The sequence below is a fragment of the Urocitellus parryii genome, chromosome 8 (assembly GCF_045843805.1).
Source record: "Urocitellus parryii isolate mUroPar1 chromosome 8, mUroPar1.hap1, whole genome shotgun sequence".
Taxonomy (NCBI): domain Eukaryota; kingdom Metazoa; phylum Chordata; class Mammalia; order Rodentia; family Sciuridae; genus Urocitellus; species Urocitellus parryii.
Window position 1 is genome coordinate 72,201,413 of NC_135538.1, and position 25,029 is coordinate 72,226,441.

A 25,029-nucleotide genomic window follows, 5' to 3' on the forward strand; every position below is an offset into this window, starting at 1 on the left:
CACTTTTACCCACATTAAAGGGTAAAAGTCACACCATAATCTCAAAAAAACATAGAAACTGTTGATATAATTCAATAACCATTCATATAAAAAAGTTTCAGCAACTAAGATTAAAAGGGAAACCTTAACCTGATAAAACAAAATCCATGAAAAATGAAATACAATCATGAAATATCAAAAATATCTTTCTGAGATAAGAAAGAAGACAGTGGTACCCACTTTAACCATTTCTATTTAATATTGTACTAAGGTTGCTTTTCAGTGCAGTAAGGTAAGAAAAAAGCATAAAATATATACTACACTGTATGTGTGTGTGTCCAGCAGAATACATATGTTATATATGATGCGGTAGGGTTGATAAAAACACACTAAAACATAATTAGAAGTGTTGTACAATATAAGGAAATTGTAAATAATGAGACAATAAGCTCTCTATGGATAATACAAAGAGAAAACTAACTTCCATAGGTACTGAAGATCACTGGAGAATAGCTGGGACATTAAATTGCTGCCAGAATTTTATGTCCAATTAAATCCATTTTCTAGAATGTATTCTCACTGGTATATTTATATTTATATATATGGGGATATATATATATAAATATACACCATATAGGGCTCACAGTATGGCCCTTGATTTACATTAGCTAGTACTTCTAACTGGGAAATAATAAAGACTACAGAGATTAACTATATCTGCCTCTATTCTCCAAGTCCAAAAAGAGCTGAGAAATTTTTATTAATCTTTTATTTTAAAAAACAACATAAATTAACAGTAAAAATTAAAGGACACTGGAACTTCAGTAACATACCTAAAACAATCTGTAGCAGTGGTAGAAGAGATTTCATTTAGCTGTTGATTGTTCTCTAGTCTCACAATGATTGAAGCTGCACATTTTTCAAAGGGACAGAGAAGCTGCTGGAGGTCTGAGCTCTCCTGGCAGCAATCCAATACAAACTAAGGATCTGGAGGTCTTTGCCATCCCAGGATCTGAGTGTGACATATTTTTGAAGGATGTGTGATGTTCGATTGTAAGTGTGACAAAAACTGACAAGTAGGAAGCTTATGTACTCAGAGTCAAATGCTTGCATCCAAGTGATGTTTAATTTTGAAGATGTGATACTATCATTTGCTGAAAATATTGGTTCCCATGTTGAAGCTTTCTAGGAATTATAGTGGGTTTGACTCATTTAACTCTTCTCTTACACTTCCAAGAATTTCATGATGCCTTGTCACCACAGCTACCCACACCAGGCTTTCCAGGAACAAAGAGAGTTTCTTAATGCAATCTTCCTAAGTAGAACAAGTGTAGCAGGGTTCATGAATTCTGACTGTTGGCATTTGTATACTCTGGATTTCCCAGATAGGTGGATAATCAGACAGATTAAACCTGAAAACTCTGATGCCTGACAGAGCAGTTATGGATCAGTTCTACATGAAAGATGGTGTTTTAGCAGAGGATGTCACTTAGGAGAATATAATTAGTGGCATAATACCTGGTTTTTATGGTTTCGATATGATGTATTCCCCAAAAGCTCATATGTAAGACAATGCAAGAAAGTTTAGAGATGAGATGACTGGATTTTAAGAATCTTAATCTAATCAGTATATTAATCCCCTGATAGGGATTAACTGGGTGGTAACTATAGATTAATTGGGTATGGCTAGAGGAGGTGGATTACTAAGGATATGCCTTTGAGGTTTATATTTTGTTGTTGTAAGGGAGAGCTCTTTTTTCTGCTTCCTGGTGCAATGTCCTGAGCTGCTTTCCTGTGTCACATCCTTCTGCCCTGATGTTCTGCCCCACTTCTAGCCCAGAGTGATGGAGTTTGCCCTCTACAGACTTAGACCTCTGAAACCAAGAGAGCCAAATAAACTTTTCCTCCTCTAAAATTGTTCTTGTCAGGTTTTTGGTCACAGCAGCAAGAAAGCTGACCAAAATACTGATTCTGTGATTAATGCTCATTGTTAAATCACTGAGGGAATTCAGTGAATAGAATAAAATTGAATGGAACTTGACTACTGACTTCACTACAGAACCAGAATTTCTTTTTTAGCTTTGAAACAAACTTAAGTCAGACATCCTATGATGACTTGATTAGGAAAGTCATGGAAGTCTTCAAATAGGAAAATTTGCGAATACCATTTGTAATCAGAGTTCTAAATGTCACACAGTACTTTCTTCACTCCAAAAGACTAAAGGTTGAAGGACTGAAAACTGAAGAAACAACAACAGTGAAGTTGATTAGCAAAAAATGCAAAAAGAGAAAAAACATAGGCAGTGGTAGCTGCTTTCTAGAGATTGATACCCTGGGGCTGTGATTTCCATAACCATCATGTTTTAGTTACACAAGCCCTAGATGGAATGATAGTGCAATCATTTTGAATTGTATGTATTATTATATCAAGGAGCTAGATATCTTGCATGAAAGCTTTTTCCTGTGTTTAAGTATTCTATGCCATTCTTGCTATGAAATTGAAATGTTTATAGAAAAAAACCCTGCTATATGAAACTTTACAATGCTTGAGAAAACAATTCAGTTTGGTTTATACACAGTGTAATATTTTTCCAGGTATCATCCAGAATTCCCCACAGGGTTTTCTTCTTCATTAAATACTGGTCTCAGAATAACCATCTGGGACAGTAAATTGCTACCAGAATTTAATATCCAGTTAAATCCATTTTCTAGAATGTATTCTCACTGATGTTACTGAAATCAATTTCTTCTTCATATAGACACTTTTTGCAATAGCAACTAAAGTTTTTCTTCAAAGAGTAGCATCTTCTTTTAGAAAATTATTATAGTTATTCATTTTGTGTTACTATTTTAAAACTATTTATCCCCCCAATTTGAAGTTTTCTAATTGACTTCTTTTTCTCACCATGATGTCCCCTCATTTTATTTTCCCCCTGAATAAAGTAATACACTATTTTTAAAAATATACAAAATCTGGGTAAAACAACTATTACTGTTTGCTGATATTATGACTGCTCATATTGAAAAAACTAACAGACTCAAAATATCAATAGACTCTCAATAAGACTCTTGAAACTAATAAAGGAGTTTAATAAGATTGCTAAATATGAAGTCAATACGCAGAATTAACCTCATTTTCATAATATAAGCAATAATCAATTAAAATTGAATTCTAAAAATCAACAGCATTTAAAATAGCAACCAATAACAAAGTCTCTACAAATAAATCTAACAAAATATGTATAGCCGTTTCTAGGAAAAATTATAAAACTACATTGAAATTTTAGGATAGGGAGACAAAGTTGTAAAAATGTCAGAACTTTTTTTACTTATCTACATATACAAGGCAATTTCAACCACAATTCCTTCAAGGTTTCTTTATGAAACTTGACAATGTACTTCTCAAATATATATGAAATGTAAGAGTTAAGTAAAGCCAAGACTTTTTAGAGAATACAGGGTGAGAGAACTTACTCTATTCAGATATCAAGACACATTATAAAGCTTTAAGATATCAGTACAGAAATTGTTTTAAAATTGTGCAATTATGCACAGAGCAGTGACAAACATCTGTAATTCCAGTGTCTTAGGAGGCCGAGGCAGGAGGATCACAAGTTCAAAGCCAGCCCCAGCAACTTGGCAAGGCTCTGTGTCAAAATAAAGAAAACGGTTGGGGATGCAGCTCGGTGGTAAAGCACCCCTGGGTTAAATCTCCAGTACAAAAACCAAACCAAACAAAACCCTTTAAAATATCCAAATACATTAAAGTCCTAAACATGAAAAATAAAACAGAAGAAAATATAAAACAATCACCTTAGGAAAGACAAGGATTTCTAAAACAAGACTTCAAAAACAATACAGACTTTAAAGAGAAAAATTAATAGATATGACTATATTAAAATTAAAAAGGTGTTTTCAATAAAGAACTTCATTGACAAAGTTAATAGAGAAATTACAGACTTAGAAAAATGTGTATAGCTTATAAATGATTAATATTTAGAATAGATAAAGAATTGCTAATCAACAAATTAAAAACAGAAAATATATGAAAAAAATGGCCAGAATTGATATGCAGAATACTTGATATACCGAAGGGGAAACCTGAATGACTAAATACATGTAAAAAGAGATGCTGAACTTTATCTTACTTTCAGAAAAATACACAATGAAACAAGACCACTTTAATCAAATTGTCAAACTTATAAACTAAGTAATAGCAAATGCTGGCAGGATTATGTGTGACAAGTTTCATATGCTCAAGTTAAATTGGTGCAATCATTTTCAGAGTAACCTCTCTGTTGAGCCAAATATTGTAAGTCTACCATTTGGTCCCCATATAGAAGGACACTAAACAGACAAGGCCAATATCTTGCCACAATAGGAGGAAGCTATATCTCTCAGCAGAATTGTTTGATTCAAAAATAAACCGAAATGTCACAAAACAGAGTGACACACAATCTCTCAGAACAATGACAACTGAACTGTCCAGAGTCCTGACCGCCACATCTCCATCCCACCCCCACCCCAAATGACACTCAGCCCTCACTTTCTTTCAGATCTTCCCACCAATGTATTCAGACTACCTCTGTGCTTCACTGTCACCAGCCCAACAGTTGCTTGGATCCCTCCTGGCCAGATGAGTGGTACCAAAATTCATCTGCTTCATAGTTAAATGTGGATAAAAATAGCAAACACTAAACATTTGAAATCATGTTATTTCAAAATGGTTTTTATTTTAGTGTGTTTAAAAGCTAAATGAAAGAAAGGAGAGACAGAATGAAGAATTAAAAGGTATACAATGATGATGAGAGCAAAAGAGAAAAGAACAAGAAAATTATACGGTTTTAGAATGTGATCTCCACAAAGGCAGGGATTTTTATCTGTTTTGTTCACAGCTAATTTCCTTTGTGCCATGATTAGGGGCTCGATAAATATCTGATGAATGAATGAAAGAACAGGCATAGGCATACAAGAAATATATATTTTTTAAATATTTTTTTAGTTGTAGTTGGATACAATACCTTTATTTTATTTATTTATTTTTATGTGGTACTAAGGATTGAACCCAGCAGCTTGCTCGTGGTAGGGGAGCACTCTACTGCTGAGCCACAACCCCAGTCCCAAGAAATATCTTTGATCCATTTTGTGGTCTTTCAGCCTACTAGGAATTAAACCCATTAAATTGTTTTGCAGCTCTGAATATAAGTACGTTGTCATCTATGTTATCTGTGCTGAACTCTATTCATTTTTAGATGTGGAACTATAGTCTCAACTATTCAATTAAATACTCTTTTTCTTTCAGAGTTTTCAAATCTATTAATTCATCAGTTTTACTCTATATTTTATTTCATTATTCTTTGCATATTCCATTATTTTCCATCCTCAGATGTGAATCCCTTTCAGATAACCTATAAAGACCCTAATCTGAACTTGTCACTGCCTGAACTTGGGAACTATTCTAAAGTAAAGTATAACTTATATAAAATACACTTCTAAATTTCATAAATTCTTAAATATTATTCCTGCTTACCTGAGAATATGGAACAAGTGTTTCAAACTGTTGATGAAGTTCCAGTAGCTGAATTAACTCTGCATTTTTTTTGGCTTTTTCTTTAATTAAACCAATATAATATTCAGGATTTTCTGCAAATGAATATGCAGCTTCTCTAGTACTGAATGTGTAATACTTCTCTTTATATTTCAAAATTCCAATTGTTGGATTTCCTAAAATTGAGGAAAAGAATTGAATTAGGTATGAAATATTAAATGATTCATGTTGGCCATATACCTATAGAACCATTCTTAGTACATCCTATTTTAACAAAGTTTTGTTAAAATGTTATAGTTCACAACTTTAAACTACATACTTTATTAAGCGATGTTTTATGTGAAACTCATATTAAATTATTTTTTAGTTTTTATTTAAAGTATGGTTTTAACTTATTTTAGTTAGAAGTACCATCCACTCTCTGGATGAAAGATATTTAGGAATCCCTTATGAAAAGCTAGTCCTTTAGCAGATTTTTCAAATCTATTTTAACTATTAAAGGTATGTTTTTAAAATGACTGTGAAAACTACAAAAATGGGACATCTTTTGCAAAATACAAATTTGCATGCTGTGAAATATTTCCACTGTGAAAAGACTCTATACAGAATATAGTATAATATCCACATAATTTGTAAAATTTATATAGAAAGCAGTAATACTGTCTTATTCATTTATTCTTTCATTTATTCAACAAATATTTATTGACTCAGTTTTTGGCATTAAGTATATGGAGGAAAACAAAATCCCTGCTCTAAACAAATCAGAAATATATAATAGGCCAAAGTGTGATCAGCATTATAGTGGGGGCATTAAACACATAATAAAAAAAGGAGATGAGATGGATATTTAAACTGGGTAATTAGGGAACACTTGGTAAAGTGAAGGAGGAAGATGTACAGCTATGAGGGGATGGGGTGAGGAGATAAAGCTTTAAAGGTCTTAGGGAATCCCAACTGAAAGGCTGTAAAGTGAAAGTGAATTTAGAATTTTCAAGAACAGTCTGGGTGTGGATCTCTAGTCCCAGGAACTCAGCTGACAGGAAGATTACTTAAGCCCACTAGTTTAAGATCAGCCTGAATGACATAGCAGGATCCTATTAATAAAAGAAAGAAAGTAAGTTCAAGAACAGCAAGGAGTCCACTGCAGCTGTAGTAGTATGAATGAGGGACAGATAGGCAGTGAAGTCACCTAAAAAGGATCATAACTGGTAAGCCAGTGCCACTTTGGCATTCAAGCCATGTGGTCTGCACTCCCAAATGCAAGGAAGGAAGTCCTATTGAATGCCTCTGAGGTAATGCAGGTGGCTGCTGCCCCCAAAATAACATAGTAAATAGAAATAATTCAATAAACAGAAGTGAAGTAGTCAGGACCAGCTTATCCAGAGGGGTGTCTGAATTTCACAGTCCTGCAAGCCCTTATATTTTCCTATTTCTCCCTCTTTCTTAGAATCATAGTTGTTAGGGGCTGGGGATGTGGCTCAAGCGGTAACGCGCTCGCCTGGCATGCGTGCGGCCCGGGTTCGATCCTCAGCACCACATACCAACAAAGATGTTGTGTCCGCCGAGAACTAAAAAATAAATATTAAAAATTCTCTCTCTCTCTCTCTCTCTCTCTCTCTCTCTCTCTCTCTCTCTCTCTCTCTCTCTCTCTCTCTCTCTCTCTCTCTCTCTCTTTAAAAAAAAAAAAAGAATCATAGTTGTTAGGAGCTGGATGAGACCCCCCCAGACCTCCTGCTTGATACTTTCTGTTTTCCTAAGGGGAAACTGAGTTCACAGGAGGCATGAAATTTGCTAAAGGTTACCTGTTCATAAATGGTACAATTAGGACAAGAAACCTGAATCATCCTGAATCCTAGCTCATAGCATTTCAACTGCATCATGCTACCTCTTCATTACCACCCACATCCATGTTTCTGTGTGTGCGTCTCTTATGCCCCATTCTCTTCCTTCTAGAACAAAGGAAGGAAGGGATAGAGCAAGGGAGAGAGATATGAATAGAAGAAGGAAGGAAAAGAAACCACCTGTATTCCACTGCTTTTTATTTCTGCATAGTTCTTGATTATTTTATCCCCAGTATCACTGATTGTCACAGGGCCTCAGAATACTATTATCTCATGTCCCCATGGTAAACCCTTTTCACTTCCACTATGAAAAAAAAAATGCCATAAAAATGAGCCAACTTGTATGTCCTTTCTAGCATGTATGCACACAATTCCAATAATTCTTCATAAAGAAAAGAGCAATACCCAATTATGAAACATAACAAATGTAGTATGGAAAAGAAAAGAGAATAAAAGGAAGAGGTTAACAGTGTAGATGAGTAACAATTCTGTCAAACTGTTTTCATTGTAGCCCTACCAGGCTTCTTATTGTCAATTTATACAGTATTTTTTGGATAATAATTTATTTCATCTCAGTGTCTCATTTACTCTATTTTGGAGAAGCTCTAATAATCTACATAATAGATTAGCCATTTCCTTAGTAGGATCTTAGAGGGAAATAGTGATCTATGTTAATGAAATATAACTACAAAATGACAAAGACTATTTTTAAATAAATTCATGAGTCATTAAGTTTTGCTCTGTCAGTAATTCTTTAGAAGATGATATATTTTTAGTAATTTTGTATGACTTTCTGTAATCTTTCAGTGGGGCATTGAATTATTCCCTTTCTATGGTACCATAGCATCTACTTTTTATAATACAATTGAGCATTCCTAATCTGAAAATCTAAAATATGAAATGCTCCAAAATCTGAAACTTTTTGAATGCCAACATGATGTCATGAGTATAAAATTCCATACCTAACTTCATATGACAGGTCATAATTAAAACTCAGGCCCACTAAGATTATATTAGACTGTGTATATGATGTATAGGAAACACAAATGTATTCTCTATTTTGCTGGGTCTCATCCTCAAGATATCCCCCTTTATATGTGTGTGTGTGTGTGTGTGTGTGTGTGTGTGTGTGTGTGTGTGTGTATGCAAATGTTCCAAAATCCAAGCATTTCAGGCAAGAAATACTCATTCTGTATACATATTCTATCACTTTCATTTAAAGTCTCTCGTTCATGTCAATGTACCAAATTATACTCTAAGCACCTCCAAGACAAAGATATTGTCTAGATCATTTTTGCAGCTCCTTTCCTAGAGTTCACCATCTAATTCCATCACGTTTTAAAATATGAATATGTCAGTGACAATGTCAGGTGACTGGTTAAACTACTGAGGACACTAATCAAAATAGTTTATTCTGAAAGCTAGTCCACAAACTGGCCAGTACAATGAAGATGGGCTGGGAGAAGGGAGGCAAAAAAGTTTTCATACAGAGAAAAAAATTGGGGAAGAGGAAAACAATATTATTTCCAATAATATACCTGGAAGGAGAAGACCATCTGTTGTAGCAAATGTGTAACCACAAAATCCCCGATACTGAATTAATAACTTTTCAAAATTTGCTGTTGTTTCTGGGAAAAGCCATTCCAGTTTTTTGAAGTCTGTCAAACGTACTCTATCTTCTAAAATGAAAAACGAACACAGGAAAAGTTTTCATCCAGTGAGAAGACTAAAATTTCCAAATAAATCATTATTAACTCATTTTAAATATTAACTTATTGTTCTTTTCCTGACAAAAACTTGATACTCACAAAGTCAATGCATCTCTTGAAGGGCTTAAGCTCAATTAACTTTAAAGGACTAAAATTTATCGATTTATAAATTCTCAACATGAATCTAAAGTAGATATAGAGCAAATAATGTTTTATTTATTTTTTTTTATTGTTGGTTGACAAATAATGTTTTAAAAAATAAAACTTTTTTTACAACAAATACAGTAAGGATTAATATCTTTTTCTACTCCATATCAATAACAAAACTACTAATTCTGTGATAGAAACACATTCACACAAAAAATCATTGTTAACCAAAACATGAAGAATAATTACATAAGAAGTGGTTATTGCCAGCTAGTAAGCTATCCAGTTGACATATTCTGTTTGCCACACTGTCTATAATGAACATTAGTATTTTATAATTAAGAAAGATGTCTAATGCTTTATCAGAAAGATGTAACATGAAAAATTTAAAACAAAAGAGTGACTTCATTATAGAGATAATTTTAGAAAAAAAATAATGGTTTCCATTACCCATATGTTCTTTTATTCTACACACATCTGTTTTCACTGTCACATCATCAAGAAGACCTTGCATTATTCTGTCAGGAAAAAGAAGTTCATGAGCACCCAGAAATGGCTCCAGGTGACTGGTTAAACTACTGAGGACGCTAATCAAAACAGTTTCATCCTGAAAGCTAGTCCACAGATTGGCCAGTGAAATGAAGATGGGCTAGAAGAAGAAGAAAAAAAGTTCAAAATAGAACTATATGATAAAATTATAAAGCATTGTACTCTTAAAAATAAATACAATGTTATTTGTAAAGAAATTAATTCTTCCTTAAGTCAACCAAAAATCTCAGGGAACTAGACAATAGACTAGAAAGAAACCGGACTTACAAATTACGAGAAAATAAATTCATTTTATTTCAAAGCATTTTATTTTGGTATGATGGTTATAAAGTTAATTTAGTCAAAAAGAGTCACACACATTTGATGACCTAAGAAAGTTTTATGAACATTTCATCTAAAAAGGTCAAGGGAAAAATAAATATACTTTTTTTAAAAAAAAAAAGTTAAATATGACTCATTATGGTAGATTTATCTGGCCTAATCATAATTCAAAAGATTTTGAATTAAAGATTTTGATCAGTAAACTAAAATGTCTTTTATTTAAAGTAAAGATTACTGATTTACAGAACAAATGAAAAATCAATCAGGCCCTGCATATAAGCTGAACAACTTAGCCTTTTGTTTCTCTGTTTTTAAAACCAAACATTGAAAAGAACTGCAGAAGGTAGAAGAATCTCAAATGGTCTATATAATATACATGAACTTTTTTTACCTGCTTGTTCAGATAAGGGCTGTTGAGTTCATTCAAGAAATAGTACAGAGAATCAGAAAGTCAATAGAACAGCATTCATGGTAAACAAAGAGATTATTATCTGTCTCTTTAGAAAGGTCACAAGTTACATCATCTCTGTGCTAGAGGCAACTTCTGACCTGCTACTATGAATAGATTTCCAACACAGTACTACAGATTATTTCTGTTATCATAGTCAATACTAATATTATCTCACTGTAGATCTGAATTTCCTTTAGCAGCAATTGCTCATAGAGAATGCTCTCATCCAATATACCTCAGATACTACTATAAAATAACTATAAAGAACAGGATCAACTTATATAAAACTGTTATGTTAAATAACTGAATATAATTATAAGGATTTCTGATCCAATTTTATAGTACTCAAGAAATTTACCCTTAATACGGTCAAAATTGATGACAAGTACTTACAAAGACTTGTGATGTTGGGATAGCTGTTCTTGATTTTACAGTGGATTTTAAAAGTTCCAATTGGGCTCCTAACTGTTTTATCATAATTTCCACTTCTTGGGCACAAGTAATTATATCTGACTATGAAGACAACATAATTTACATTAATATTTTTATAATTTCACTAAAAAAATCACATGTTTTAACTCCACCTGTTCCCCACATCCTCTGAGGGTAAGCTCAGTGACAGGGGCTCTATTCTCTATGGTAATCCTCAACAACTAGAATAGCACTGGCATATGGACGATGCCCCAGAAATATTTGTGGGATTTGTGAGTCTTTTGACATACTATGAATATAACTTTTCTTAAATGTACACAGGTATACTAAAATATTAAATCTAATTCCTGAGAAGTGGATCCCCATGAATCTACTTTATATAGTTATACGGCTATTATTTCCCCATTACCCAGTGATAACATTAATGAAGTATTTCTCTGAAAACTATTTTGACATCAAGAACTAATAAATTACAGAAATTCTTAAACGTCACAGCATTAAAAGAAAAATTTTTATAGAAATTGAGGGTCTGAAAATAAGTTGCTAAATTTGAAATAACTATAAAACACTTGTTTTATTTGCAAGCACCATATAAAATATATATAAATGCCAAGAAGAGGTAGATATGAATAAGGAAAAACAAAGAATAGAAAGGTAAGTAAGGCTGGACACAGTGGGGCACAAAGAATAGAAAGGTAAGTAAGGCTGGGCACAGTGGGGCACAAAGAATAGAAAGGTAAGTAAGGCTGGGCACAGCGTGAGTGTCTGAGACAGGAGGATCCTGAGTTCAGAACCAGCCTCAGCAACTTAACAAGACCCTAAGCAACTTGGCAAGACCCTGTGTCTAAATAAAATACAATAAAAAGGCTGGGGATATAACTCAGTGGTTAAGCAGCCCTGGTTCAATTCCCAGTACCCAAAAAACAAAAACAAAAATGGAAAAAAAAGGTAAGTAAATTTCTCAAGTATATATAACTAATAAGGGGTAGAATTACATTTCTACCCTAAACCATCTGAGAGCCCAGCTTTTATCCATTATATTGCAGTGCCTAAGATGGGACCAGAAATAGCAATGGTTTGGGTTTATCAGTACAGTATAAAAGAATGGCACTTATTTGAAAAAAGTATATTGAATCCTTGGACATCTGTAGTTTAAATTCTACACAGATAATTTTAAATTACAAAAATGAAATGTCAAATATTATTATCAAATATTATTATTGTTCTTAAATAGAACATGCATCTTGCTTTAATTTTACCCACACTGCTATTTAAGCATTCTCTGGGTTCAGTCTCCCATATAACATTTTCTATCATATCTAACAAGTCTCTTATCTGCCCCAGAGTTTTTCCCACCATGCTTGTTATTGTTGTTTTTGGAATCAAATGTAAAAATGCAATCTTTAAAGGCTTTTTAGATTTGTGCAACAAGCCAACAACACACATATACAGAAATAAATCTGCATATGTTCTCCAAAGTAAAAGTTGCATCTGACACATAACACTTATAAAACCTACAATGAAAGATGCTCTAGATTCCCTATACTCAAGCTATGTTTTCAGGGTCTATTCACAGAGTAGGCAGGCACAAATAACTTTTTGACTTTTTTTTCCAGTAATGGCCTAGGACAAAAACTCTATTTATATTTTACCAAAAAGAACTTATTTACAAAAGTAGAGTTTTAGTTGTAATGTTAGTCCTCTAGGGATACCATTGCTTAAGTTTTTTTGCTTTTGTCTGTTTGTTTGTTCATTTTTGTTATAACACACTCAAATGTTTAAGGAAAGTATATGATCCCACCACCATATTTCTGTATCTCCTCTCTTCCTTCTTCTTCTTCTTCTTTTTTTTTCTTCCTTCTTCTTCTTCTTCTTTTTTTTTCTTCCTTCTTCTTTTTTTTTTTTTTTTTTTTTTTTTTTGATTGTAAGTCCTCATACTTTCTTCCATGGGCAATTTTCCTACAAGTCTCATCAAACTCATAAAAGACAGAAAAATGATGGTTTCCAGTGGACAGAGAGAAGGGGACATATGGAGTCAATAATCAACAGGTATGAAGTTTCAGTTCTGCAAGATGAATAAACTTTAGGGATCTGCTTCCACCATAGTGCCTATAGTTAGTAATATTGTTCTGAACTCTTAAAATGTGTTAACAGCATAAATCTCATGTTAAATGTACAATAAAATAAATTAAGCACACATTCCATCTGATTTTTTACTTACATTATTGGAAAAAAATCAAGATGCTGGGTGTTGCCTAATCCCTGCATGTACTTTGCATGCAAGGCAAACACTACCAACTGAACTATATCCCCAGCCCTTCTACAAAAATCTTGACTTGCAGGTTTTCAGAAATGTTCTGTCAGACACAATTTTTCCTTGCATAATAACAATAAGCAGCTTTCTTTCTTTGGTAACTGCCTTGCACTTAAAAACCCCACAGAATATGGAATTCTGTTCTCTCAGCTAAGACAGTCAGCAAGACTGTGATTGCTGCCCATCCTGCCACCGCCCGCCTTTTCTTTTCCAGAATACATGAATTTGTTCACTGCAACAGATACAAAACTAAATCAGAACAAAATAAAATAACTCACTACCCAAGTTACACTTGGATTTTTTAAATGTTTATGTAAACGGAATGCAGCTTTGGCAAGAAATAATTTTTTTAAATCAAAATCAATACTTCAAAAAATTTTACAAATATCCTTTTAGATAATGTGACTTTTGAAAAAGGATATTTATAGGTTTCAAGACATGAAAAAATCTCAGCTAAATACAAAATGGCATATTTTGTAGCCTAGAGATAATGCTGATTAAACCAATATTCATTCTATATTAACTAAAACTAAGAAAGATTGATGGGGAAGGACTGATAGTTCAAAAACAAAACAACAGACATTTTGAGCACCAAAGGGTCAGAAAGTTTTAAGAAAATTTGTCCTAACCCTAACTTAAAGTAGTACTAAACAGCCATGAAGAGTGCTAAAATAAGAAAACTAAACCTTCTCAATAACATGAGCAGCAAGAAGCTTGGAAATGAGATAGTGTCTGGAAAAATAACATCTCCTCAGCTTGTTCCCCCACCAAAATGGAATCAGAGCTCTTCTGCTAGGGCCCCAACAGTGATGATGATGGAAATCATCATCATGATCATAAATGTATGGAATTATTACTATGTAAATATACTGTCCTACATTATTTACATAGTGGAGAATATTCTACAGATATGCAAACCATGACACTGGGAAGTTAAGCAACTTCTTTAGGATGCAGATCTAGCAAGCAGCACATCAGGACTGGAGCCCATGCAATCTGCTTGCAGAGCCAACACTTGTCACTTGTACGCTCCATTCACTGTCCCTCTAAGCTGCAAGAGGTGGAACTCCAGTGAGAATTTAAGACCAAGTTAGTAGGTTGAACATGATTCCTGATCAAAAGCTGGGAGAAAACACTCCACAATGAACAAGATTCTCTGAAACATCTTCACAATATTTATTCCCAAGGATCTCCCCTCCAAATATAGACAATAAAAGTGAATGTGAATTTTGACTCCCATGAACCAACATTTCACTTCAAGACAAATTGATTTAAAAACCCTGTTGGTATCTGACTAGTTACATAAGGCTGAAATCAATGTTAAGGGAATATCTGTGAATCAGGATGATTTGATTTTTTTTAATCTTTATTTTACTTACTTATTTATTTATTTTTATGTGGTGCTGAGGCTTGAACCCAGCGCCTCACACATGTTAGGCAAGCGCTCTATCACTGAGCCACAACCCCAGCCCCAGGATGATTTGATTTTGAATAACTGATTTACAGTCCTTCTTTCCAAAGGCAATTAATAGGCCAGTTGTGAGGACCCCTAGTTTCTTGCAATGAAGTCTTGTCATCAGGATGCTTCTCTTTGTACTGTATAGCTAGGTAATGAGAGATGACAGACCAAGAACATCCAAAAGTGTACTAAGCCATTAAAAATAAAGTTAGGAAGAGGGGGCCAAAACACATACTATTCTATCCCTCAAGAAATTAGTATTCACTCATATGAAAGACAGTTCCATTAACCCTGAGTGTCAGAGTTATTAGAAAGCAGAGGATGTGTAAAGTGGGAATATAGCTTGCTGTCATACAGTTGTGACATTATGATATATATATTTTGGCTTACATCCATAGTCCCTGGCTTATAACTCCCTCCCCCAAAGCAGGCCATAGAAATCAGAATTTCTCTTCCCCAAGGAAGATCAGAGACATTCTAATCTTCCCTTGCCTTTTTGTCTTAGAACTGGCTATAAAGAAATTCTCTAACTTGTCTGACAGCTGTTACTAAGACCTTCCTCATTCCAGGAGTTTTGTCACATACCCTAGAGAAAGGAACACTGCACAGAGAGGCTAAGAAGAATCTAAATATACAGGCCTCACTGAGTTTCCCCACCCAATCTATTAGCAATCACGCCTACATAATGAAATCTCTATAAAAACCCAAGAGAACTGGATTCAAAGAGCTCCCAGATAGCTAAACACATGAAGGTTCCTAGAGGGTGGCACACCAAGACAGAGATGGCCTGGAAGCTCTGTGCCCCTTCTCCCATGCCTTACCCTAGGCATCTGTGTCCCTTATAATCGCTTTTATTTAAAAAAAAAAAAAAAAAACTAATAAATGAGTTTTCCTGAGTGCTGTGAGCCACTTGAGCAAATTAATCAAACCCAAGGAAGAAGTTGAGGAACCCCAATTTATAGCTGGTGGGTCAGAAGCATGGGTAAGACAATTTGGGACTTACACTGTCATCTAAATTGCAGGGGAAGGGGGCAGTCTTGGGGACTGAGCCCTCAACTTGTGGGATCTGATGCTGTCTCCAGGTGCATAGTCTCAGAATCGAAATGAATTGGAAGGTACCCAGTTGGTATTCACTGCAGAATTGCTTGCTTGCTAGTAGGGATAAAGTCCCACAACTTTTGAGGACAGAGAAGTCTTTGATTAATTATGGTATGAGAGCAAAGGGAAAACAGGCACTTTGCTTTTCCTGGTGACACACAGGGGTAGTTAATAAACTGTGTTCCCTGGAAGGCCAGGATGGCCTGGCATATTCCTCTGTGAAAGGGTCTTCCAATTCATTCATATAAATATGTTTTATATTTTTAAGATTTTGAGTTAGTTTCTATCCAAAAAAAAAGTGCATTGCTGTTTTTAAAAAGATTTTAACTATCACAAAGATTATAACTATCACATGTTTTAAAAAATGGTAGACTTTGACAGTAATGTGTTATTGATATGTGGTCTCTAGAAAAGTCACTAATCAATCCTTCTATATATTTTCATTTCTATTTGTAAAAACAAATTTCAAAAGCATTCTTCTTAAGAAACTCGTTTGGATGCTGAAAAGTAACAGAACAGTCTAGCAAGGGAAAGAACTCTATAAAAATCAGAACAAAATTTTTTAAAATAGCTTTTAAAATGGAAAAAATTAGAGTCCTCTCTGAGGGGATCCATTCTATCCCTTGAGAGTATTCCCTTTTTCTATCTCTTCTAATAAACTTTGCTATTCTTTTACTAAAAAAAAAAAATTCTACCAGTTTTTATAAGAACAGCAAATTATTATACAAAAATTGAGTGTCAACTATCTGCCAAACAATGTTAGACACTTCTTCTGAATAAAACAACATGGTATTGCTCTCCTACACATACATATATTATTGCTTAAACATACCATGTTAACAATCATACTATCAAGTACCAAAGAGAATCAACAACTATAAAAATCAAAATCCAACTTTCCCATTTCTATTTTAATTTCTGGCTCTACCTATGCAATATAAACTGAGAAGCAACTGAGTTTGCTTCCTTTCATTAGTGATTTGGTTCTTTTTTTTTTTTTTTAAGAGAGAGTGAGAGAGAGAGGGGGACAGAGAGAGAGAGACAGAATTTTAACATTTATTTATTTTTTCTTAGTTCTCCGCGGGCACAACATCTTCGTTGGTATGTGGTGCTGAGGATCGAACCCGGCCGCATGCACGCCAGGCGAGCGCGCTACTGCTTGAGCCACATCCCCAGCCCAGTGACTTGGTTCTAAAGAGGTTATGTATAAAGACCAGAACTTGTAAAATTAACTCACCAAAATGATCTGAAGGAAGATCTCATATTGTCGTACGTTATACAATGCCTCCTTTAACATATATGGCTCGAGTTCTTTACTCATGAGTGGGTTCTTTGTTACCTTCTCAAGGATGGCTGTGTAGCGATATACCTGGTCCTGGGCAATCTGAAGTTGGGAATCAATATGTTGAGTGGTGGCTGGGATTGCTTCATGTAGAATAGCTGGCACTGTTTGTAAGTATATAAAAGACAGGTATGAGGGTGGTTAAGAACAAGAGAGAGCCAGGCATGGTGGCTCAGCCTGTAATCCCAGGAGTTAGGGAGCCTGAGGCAAGAGGATTTCAAATTCAAGGCCAAGGCTCAGCAATTTAGTGAGGCCCTCAGCAATTTAGTAAGACCTGTCTCACATTAAAATGAAAAGAGTTTAGGGATTAACTCAGTGGTAAAGTGTTTCTGGGTACAATCCCCAGTAAAAATAATAATAATAGTTAAGAAAAAAAAAAGGCCCAGAAAGTAGTCATATTTTAAGCACTGAGTGGAGTTAGTTTTTAATAACAGTAAGCCATGTGTTTCATGGGTCCCACAGCATGAAGAATACAAAAAGAACCTATCCAAACAAAAGATATTATCAGAGTGCCACTAAAAACAGACGAGTTTAAAGAAAAGGTAGGCTTCAACAGTATGTGTTGTTGACCATGTGGTCCCTAGAAAAGCCACTGTCTGATCAATCCTTCTATATACCTTCTTTTCTATTTGTAAAAACAAATTTCAAAAGCATTTTTTGTAAGAAATTCATTGGATGCTGAAAAGAAACAGAATAGTCTATCAAGGGAGGGAAGTTTATAAAGAATGGAAACTGAACTTTTTAACACAGCTTAAAAATAAAATTTTTAAAATGGAAAAACTTAGAGAATGTGGCTCAGAGGTACAACACTTGCCTAGTATGCACAAGACCTTTGGTTCAATCCCCAGCTCTGCAAATAAATAAATAAATAAATAATACTCTGCTGCTAGTACTGATATCTAGTGACCAGTGGTCTGGTAAAAGACACCAACACCTTATCACCTGCAGGAATACCAAATTCATAAGAAATCACTTCTACTGGTAGGTCCTTAATTAACTATTTCAAAAGCACATTCAAATTTATAAAGAATTATTTTTGTAATAACAATACAGTAGATGTTCCTCAATTTAAAGATTTGCCTAAATATCTCTTTTTGGACCTTCTCATTCCATTAACAGCACCAACAACTGTTTTCTTTCCAGAATGATGTTTGGTTTTATATCACTGAGTTTTACTTTCTTCGGTTGATTTGGAGTAAACACAAATCTCCACTGAATTGGAGAGGCTAGCCTTTGGGCAGGAACCACATTCCTTTACTGATTCACTTTCCCACACTAACTTCATGGTACATAAAATTCAAAGTCTTGCCTCAGCAAAAGTAAAAAAAAATTACTACACACTATGGACACTAGTTTTTCCTAAGGAACAGTCAAAACTACAAATCTTAAATCTCAGCATGCCAGTCATGCATTGTGTATTATATTCCTCTCTGTGCAGGCTGAATTTTAAACATCCATAACCCCTAGAATTAACCTAATGATACACTTACAATCATCAATGCCTTCTCCTCCTTTTCCACAGTCTCTGTTAAATAAGCGAATTCCAGTAACAATCATAGTGAGTTCTTTCAGCTGGCGTTCTTTGTCCTTTTTAGTAAGAGTCAGAAATGTCCCCAGTTCAGAATGAGGAAAAACACTCTGTAGTGCAGCTAAAATAAACCACAGAATATGAAAACAAACTGATAGAATAAAGATATCAGAACTTAGATTATAAATTTCTTTCCTTCAGCAGAAAGTTAAGAGACTTGGCTTTGTACTGTTCCCTATACAATGCTTCACATTTCTGATACCTGATTACAGAATGAATGCATGGCAAAATTTATCATACATCAGAGCTGGACTACTAAAACTAATGATATTGTCTAGTAAGCATCCAAATTACTGCTAGAATTTTTTGGCACTAGGTCTTAAAACAAACTTTCTAAATAGGGCTTGGAGTAGAAAAATCTATGCTGTTAGATAATTATGGAGAAAAGCCATAGGAGGTCTAGACATCTTGCCTATTCCTCATTTTTAAGTATAAAAGAGGACAATAGGCTCATGATATGTACAGCCCTAAGAAAATGAACAGTTCTTCCCTTCAGGTGCCACGTCGTATAAAAAGAGTCTGGGTAAGTTTTAACTTCTTATTTGTCTTTATTTTTTTTCCAGATAAAAAGGGAACTTCAATCTTTTAACACTTAAACACATTTTATAAAATATAATGATCATGTATGCTCACGTATACAATGGAAATCACTTATATTTTTTACCTGTTGCCTCTCTGACAATCTTGATGTCTGTAGGGGATCCAAGCCCAGAGCGTAGCAACACATAGCTGACAATCTTCCTGTAAAGGCTTTCCAATTCTTCTCTAGCACATGCTCTATTATCTGTAATTTCTCTGCTAACAGAGCCTAATCTAGACTCCAGGACCCGGTGATGTTCTTCAAGAAATTCTTCTAAAATTGGCAAATGATAACATTGCATACATTTGATATTTAGGATTCTCATTTGAGGATGAGAGAAAAACTGCTTAAGTATGGCAACTGTACTGTTTAAAAACAAATACTTTCTTAAGATGTAAAAATGAAATTAAAAACAGTGAATAAGTAACCTCAAGACAAAAATCCAGTGGGAAACGTGTATACAGTGATTTAAATAGAGTACTTTATCAAAACACACAAAAGGGCTGGGGTTGTAGCTCAGTGGTAGAGTATGTGTATTTCTATTTTAGTTCCAGATAAATTTTTCTCTGAATAATATTACTGATAATATGATATTACATCAAAAACTGTGTCTCTCCTCTTTCTTCCTTTGCTGTGCTAAGGTAAAAGCATAATTGAGGCAAAAGACCATCTTTACCAGCAATACAATTCTTGCCACTGACTCAATAAGACATCCTGTATTACTATTACAAGGGCAATGATTCACATTTCAATCATGCACACTTCATACCAAATCTTACCACAAAAGAAACTGAAAGCTTTTTTTGCAAATAAAAAATACATATATTAAATTTCCTCAATTCCATGATTATTTTATTGCTTTAAATTTCATTATTATTTTAAAATTGTTTTTGTATGTGTAGATGAACAGAATGCCTTTATTTATGTTTACATGGTGCTAAAGATCAAACCCATTACCTCAGACCTGCTAGGCAAGCGCTCTGCCACTGAGCTACAGCCCCAGCCCAAAATTCATTATTATTAAGCAAAAAAGCAAGATATATAATTAGTTATGTAGGATAACTAAAGCACTAATGCCTAGAGACAAAAAAAATAGTTAATAATGAATTCATTACAGCAAGAAAAAAACAGAGAAATTTATTTTCCTTTTTCTCATTCCCAACTTGTCTTTGATGCATGCACTTTCATTTATATTATGATAAAATTCTGAATTTAAATTTCCCACAATTTCTTTCATTTTCAGGTAGTTACATAATTTAGGAATTATGAGATGATAAACTAGGAATAAGAAAATATACAAATTTTAAAAACTTAACTTCAATGAGTTGGATGCTTTCATTTCTAATTATAATGTATCAGTGCTATGAAGGTTAAAAACCAATAGACTGAGAAATAATTTTTAGGAGCATAAAAATTTAAATTGACTTTTAACACTTACAAAAGCCACTGGTATTTTTTTCATTTAGCATGTTCATCATTATTATCCTTCAAAGATTATAGTTTGTATACAAAAGTACTTAGTTTTGAAGGCTTTGTCTCTAGACCATGGTATTATTGGAAGGTGGTACAACCTTTAAAAGGATTAGTGAAAGGTCTTTGGGCTCAAAGAAAGCATGCCCTGGAGGGCACTGTGGGACCCCACTCTTTTCCACTCTTTCACTGGCCAACCAATGAGGTGAATGGTTTTGTTCTAGAGTCACATGTCCCCACCATGATAGGCCACCAAAGGCCTAAAGAAACTGGATCAACCAATCTTGGACTGAAACCTTAAATCTGTGAGTCAAAGGAAATCTTTTCTTTGTATAAGTTATCTCAGATAATTTTAATAGTGACAGAAAACTTCTTAATACATCAAAGTTGGAAAACATTTCAAAAGACTGACAAGGAAAATAATTTCATAAACATTTAAATTTATTGTCAACCAATGAAACTTTCTCACCTGAAATACAACATAACTTTTAAAAGCATTGAAGTAGATAGATAATGTTACCTCGACTTGTGTAATTCATATCAAAGTAGACTTGCATCTTAATGGTGTCCAGAGATGGATTTTTATTATCCAGTAGTCGAGCCACACAAAGCTAGAAAATAATAGCAATGTTTCTATTACATTTTCTAAAACACTAAAGTATCTTCTAAGATAGCTCCAAAATTAAAGGCAAAAGTCAAGAGCTCCTTTTATTATTTTTTCTCCTTGAGGATTTCAGGCTCTATATTTTATCCAACTAGCAACAACGTATTATGTGATAAGTTATTTCCCTTGAGTTAACTTAAATCACCTCAGGTGGCTAATAGTCTAGTTGAAGGCAAGAAGCTTGACTTTGGTGGTTAGCCCAAGCAGTTAAAACATGGATAAATGTTCCATGAAGCTTATACTCCAGTCTAGAACTCTCCTGGAGTTCCTCATTACTATTTATTTTACTAATATTCCTTTGGCAATGCTGGAGGTCACATGCATTTTACTAAAAAGAAAAAACTATTGCAACTACCTTCTTCTCTTCACCCAATTTTAATGGCTCTACTTTCCTGTTTCAAAATTTTTTCTTCTGATTTGTGTTCTCCCATCCCCTGATCCCAAATAGATGGCTCATTCCCCCTTCTGTCACACTTCTTTAGACTGGATGATCAAATTAAATTTTCTTTCCTTCTCTCCACTACTAACCTCCCTCCCCTACTCTCTTCCCTTCTCACCTCTTAGGAGCAGGGAGAATGCAAGACTGAGGATCTGATAACTGTCTTTAATGGAAACCTGTGCACCTGGATTCCTCCAGGTAAGAGAAGTACTGTTCTAAAATTAGACTTTATTAAAAAAAATTAGCTCATCCATGTGACTTTGGGAAAAAGGGAAACAATTTCCATCATTTGAATTTTTTATTTTTGTTCTAATTAGTTATATATGACAATAGAATGCATTTTGACACATCATACATAAATATATAACTTTTCATTCTTCTGGTTGTACATGATGTAGAGTTACACAGGTCATGTAGTTACATATGCACATAGGGTAATAATGTCCAATTCATTCTACTATCATTCCTACCTCTATACCCCTTCCCCTTTCTTCATTTCCCTGTGTCTAATCCAAAGTACCTCTATTCTTCCTGAGCCCCCAAACATACTTATTGTGAATTAGCATCTGCGTATCAGAGAAAACATTTGGCCTTTCTTTGGGATTGGCTTATTTCACTTAGCATGATAGCTTCCAGTTCCATCCATTTACTGGCTAATGCCATAATTCCATTCTTCTTTAAGATTGAATAGTATTCTATTATGTATATATACCACATTTTCTTTATCCATTCATCTGTTGCCCTTCAACAGATGAATGGAACTAGCACCTAGGTTGATTCTAGTTAAGCTATTGTGGATTGAGCTGCTATAAACATTGATATGGCTGTGTCACTACAGTACACTGATTTTAAGTCCTTTGAGTATAAACCGAGGAGTGGGATAACTGGTCAAATGGTGGTTCCACTCCAAGTTTTCTGAGGAATCTCCATATTGCTTTCCATAGTGGTTGCAACAATTTGCAATTTTACCAGCAATGTATGAATGTATCTTTTACCCCACATCCTCACCAACATTTATTGTTGCCTGTATTCTTGATGATTGTCATTCTGACTGGAATGAGATGGAATCTCAGTGTAGTTTTGATTTGCATTTCTCTAATTGCTAGAGATGTTGAACATTTTTTCATATATTTGTTGATCAATTGTATTTCTTCTTCTATGAAGTGTCTGTTCAGTTCCTTAGCCCATTTATTGATTGGGTTATTTGTTTTTTGGGGTGTTAAGTTTTTTGAGTTCTTTATATATCCTGGGAGATTAATAGTCTATCTGAGGTGCAGGTGGAAAAGATTTTCTCCCATTCTGTAGGCTCTCTCTTCATGTTCTTGAATGTTTCCTTTGCTGTGAAGAAACTTTTTAGTTTGATTCCATCACATTCATTGATTCCTTTTTTCTAATTTGTTCTAATTAGTTATACATGACAGTAGAACGCACCTCAACACATTATACATAAATGGAGTATAACTTCCCCTTCTTCTGGTTGTATATGATGTAGAATCACATCGGTCGTGTAGTCATATATGCACATAGGGTAATAATGTCTGATTCATTTTACTGTGCTTTGTACCCCCATACCAATTCACACCAATTACTATCTTTACCTCCCTTCATTCCCTTCACTCCCCTCTGCCTGATCCAAAGTAATTCTATTGTTCAGTAACTCTCCTCACCCCCTTATTGTGAATTAGCATCTTCATATCACAGAAAACATTGGGCTTTTGGTTTGAGGGAACTGCCTTATTTTGCTTAGCATGATAGTCTCCAGTTCCATCCATTCACTGAAAAATGCCATGATTTCATTCTTTAAGGTTGAGTTATATTCCATTGTATATATACCATATATTTATCCATTCATCTGGTGAAGGACACCTAGGTTGGTATTTTTTTTAATGTTATGGTATTTATTCTTTATTTTTATGTGGTGTTGAGGATGGAACCCAGTGACTCTACCGCTGAGCCACGGCCCCAGCCTGGGTTGATACATTTATTGATTCTTGATTTTACTTCCTGCATTTTAGGAGTCTTGTTAAGGAAGTCAGTTCCTAAGTGACATGGTGGCAGTTTGGGCCTACTTTTTCTATTACGTGTAGGGTCTCTGTACTAGTGCCTAAATCCTTGATAATAGACAGGGTTTAATTGCATTTTGCTACATATGAATTTCCAGTTTCATCATTTGAATTTTGATATTCATTGAGTTTTTATGTACCTGACATTAAAGGTACATTGAGTTCAATTCATTCCAACTTAGTTGAGTTGGAGAAATGAAAAACAATTCTTCTTGAGCCATAAAAAGAAGAAAAATTTATTTTCTGCTCCTTCTTAATTCTCCTCGATGTCTTCCCAATAAAATTTCTGACAAACCATTACAACCATTTCCCCTATTGCCAAGAACAAGCTTTCTATCACATTTTAAATCAGCTGAGAAAAGAGCTAGCTCTAGGTAGTTTCGTGAAATCATGGAATCTCTCCTACATAATCATCCTGACAAAATATTCCCCAGCTCCAGGCTTACAAACGTATTCCTGACCCCTACAGTTTCTGCAGATAGACCTGTCCTCCACTAAGTGAACTGCTGGTTGAAATAAAAAATGGGGATGGTGACATTTTCCCCTGCCATTTTCTTTTCTTTTGTTTTTTTATTTTTTGTACTTGTAGCAACTGTTCACTTTTTTATTTTTTTAATTAATTTTTTTATTTATATGTGACAGTGGAATGCATTACAATTCTTATTACACATATAGAGCACAATGTTTCATATCTCTGGTTGTATATAACGTGTATTCACACCAATTCCTATCTTCATACACGTACTTTCAATAATAATGTCCATCACATTCCACTATCATTTCTAACCCCATGCCCCCTCCCTTCCCCTCCAACCCCTCTGCCCTATCTAGAGTTCATCTATTCCTCCCATGCTCCCTCTCCCTACCCCACTATGAATCACACTCCTTGTATCAGAGAAGGCATTTGGTTTTTTGGGATTGGCTAACTTCACTTAGCATTATCTTCTCTAACTCCATCTATTTACCTGCAAATGCCATGATTTTATTTTCTCTTTTATTATTGAGTAATATTCCATTGCCACATTTTTTTAATCC

General features: G+C 34.3%; 1 protein-coding gene and 1 pseudogene across 1 annotated transcript in view; one reads left to right on the top strand and one right to left on the bottom strand.

Moving 5' to 3' along the window:
* Positions 1 to 25,029, bottom strand: part of Cfap206 (cilia and flagella associated protein 206) — a 36,777-nt gene that overhangs the window by 7,752 nt on the left and 3,996 nt on the right. The window contains exons 3-10 of the mRNA XM_026411233.2: positions 21,349 to 21,439; positions 19,443 to 19,631; positions 18,681 to 18,839; positions 17,086 to 17,294; positions 10,939 to 11,058; positions 9,675 to 9,873; positions 8,907 to 9,047; positions 5,510 to 5,703 (exon numbers count right to left, since the gene is read on the bottom strand). Of these exons, the coding sequence (XP_026267018.1) occupies positions 5,510 to 5,703; positions 8,907 to 9,047; positions 9,675 to 9,873; positions 10,939 to 11,058; positions 17,086 to 17,294; positions 18,681 to 18,839; positions 19,443 to 19,631; positions 21,349 to 21,439 (1,302 nt within the window). The remainder of the gene's footprint in view (positions 1 to 5,509; positions 5,704 to 8,906; positions 9,048 to 9,674; positions 9,874 to 10,938; positions 11,059 to 17,085; positions 17,295 to 18,680; positions 18,840 to 19,442; positions 19,632 to 21,348; positions 21,440 to 25,029) is intronic.
* Positions 879 to 1,547, top strand: LOC113198022 (S-adenosylmethionine decarboxylase proenzyme pseudogene; annotated as a pseudogene).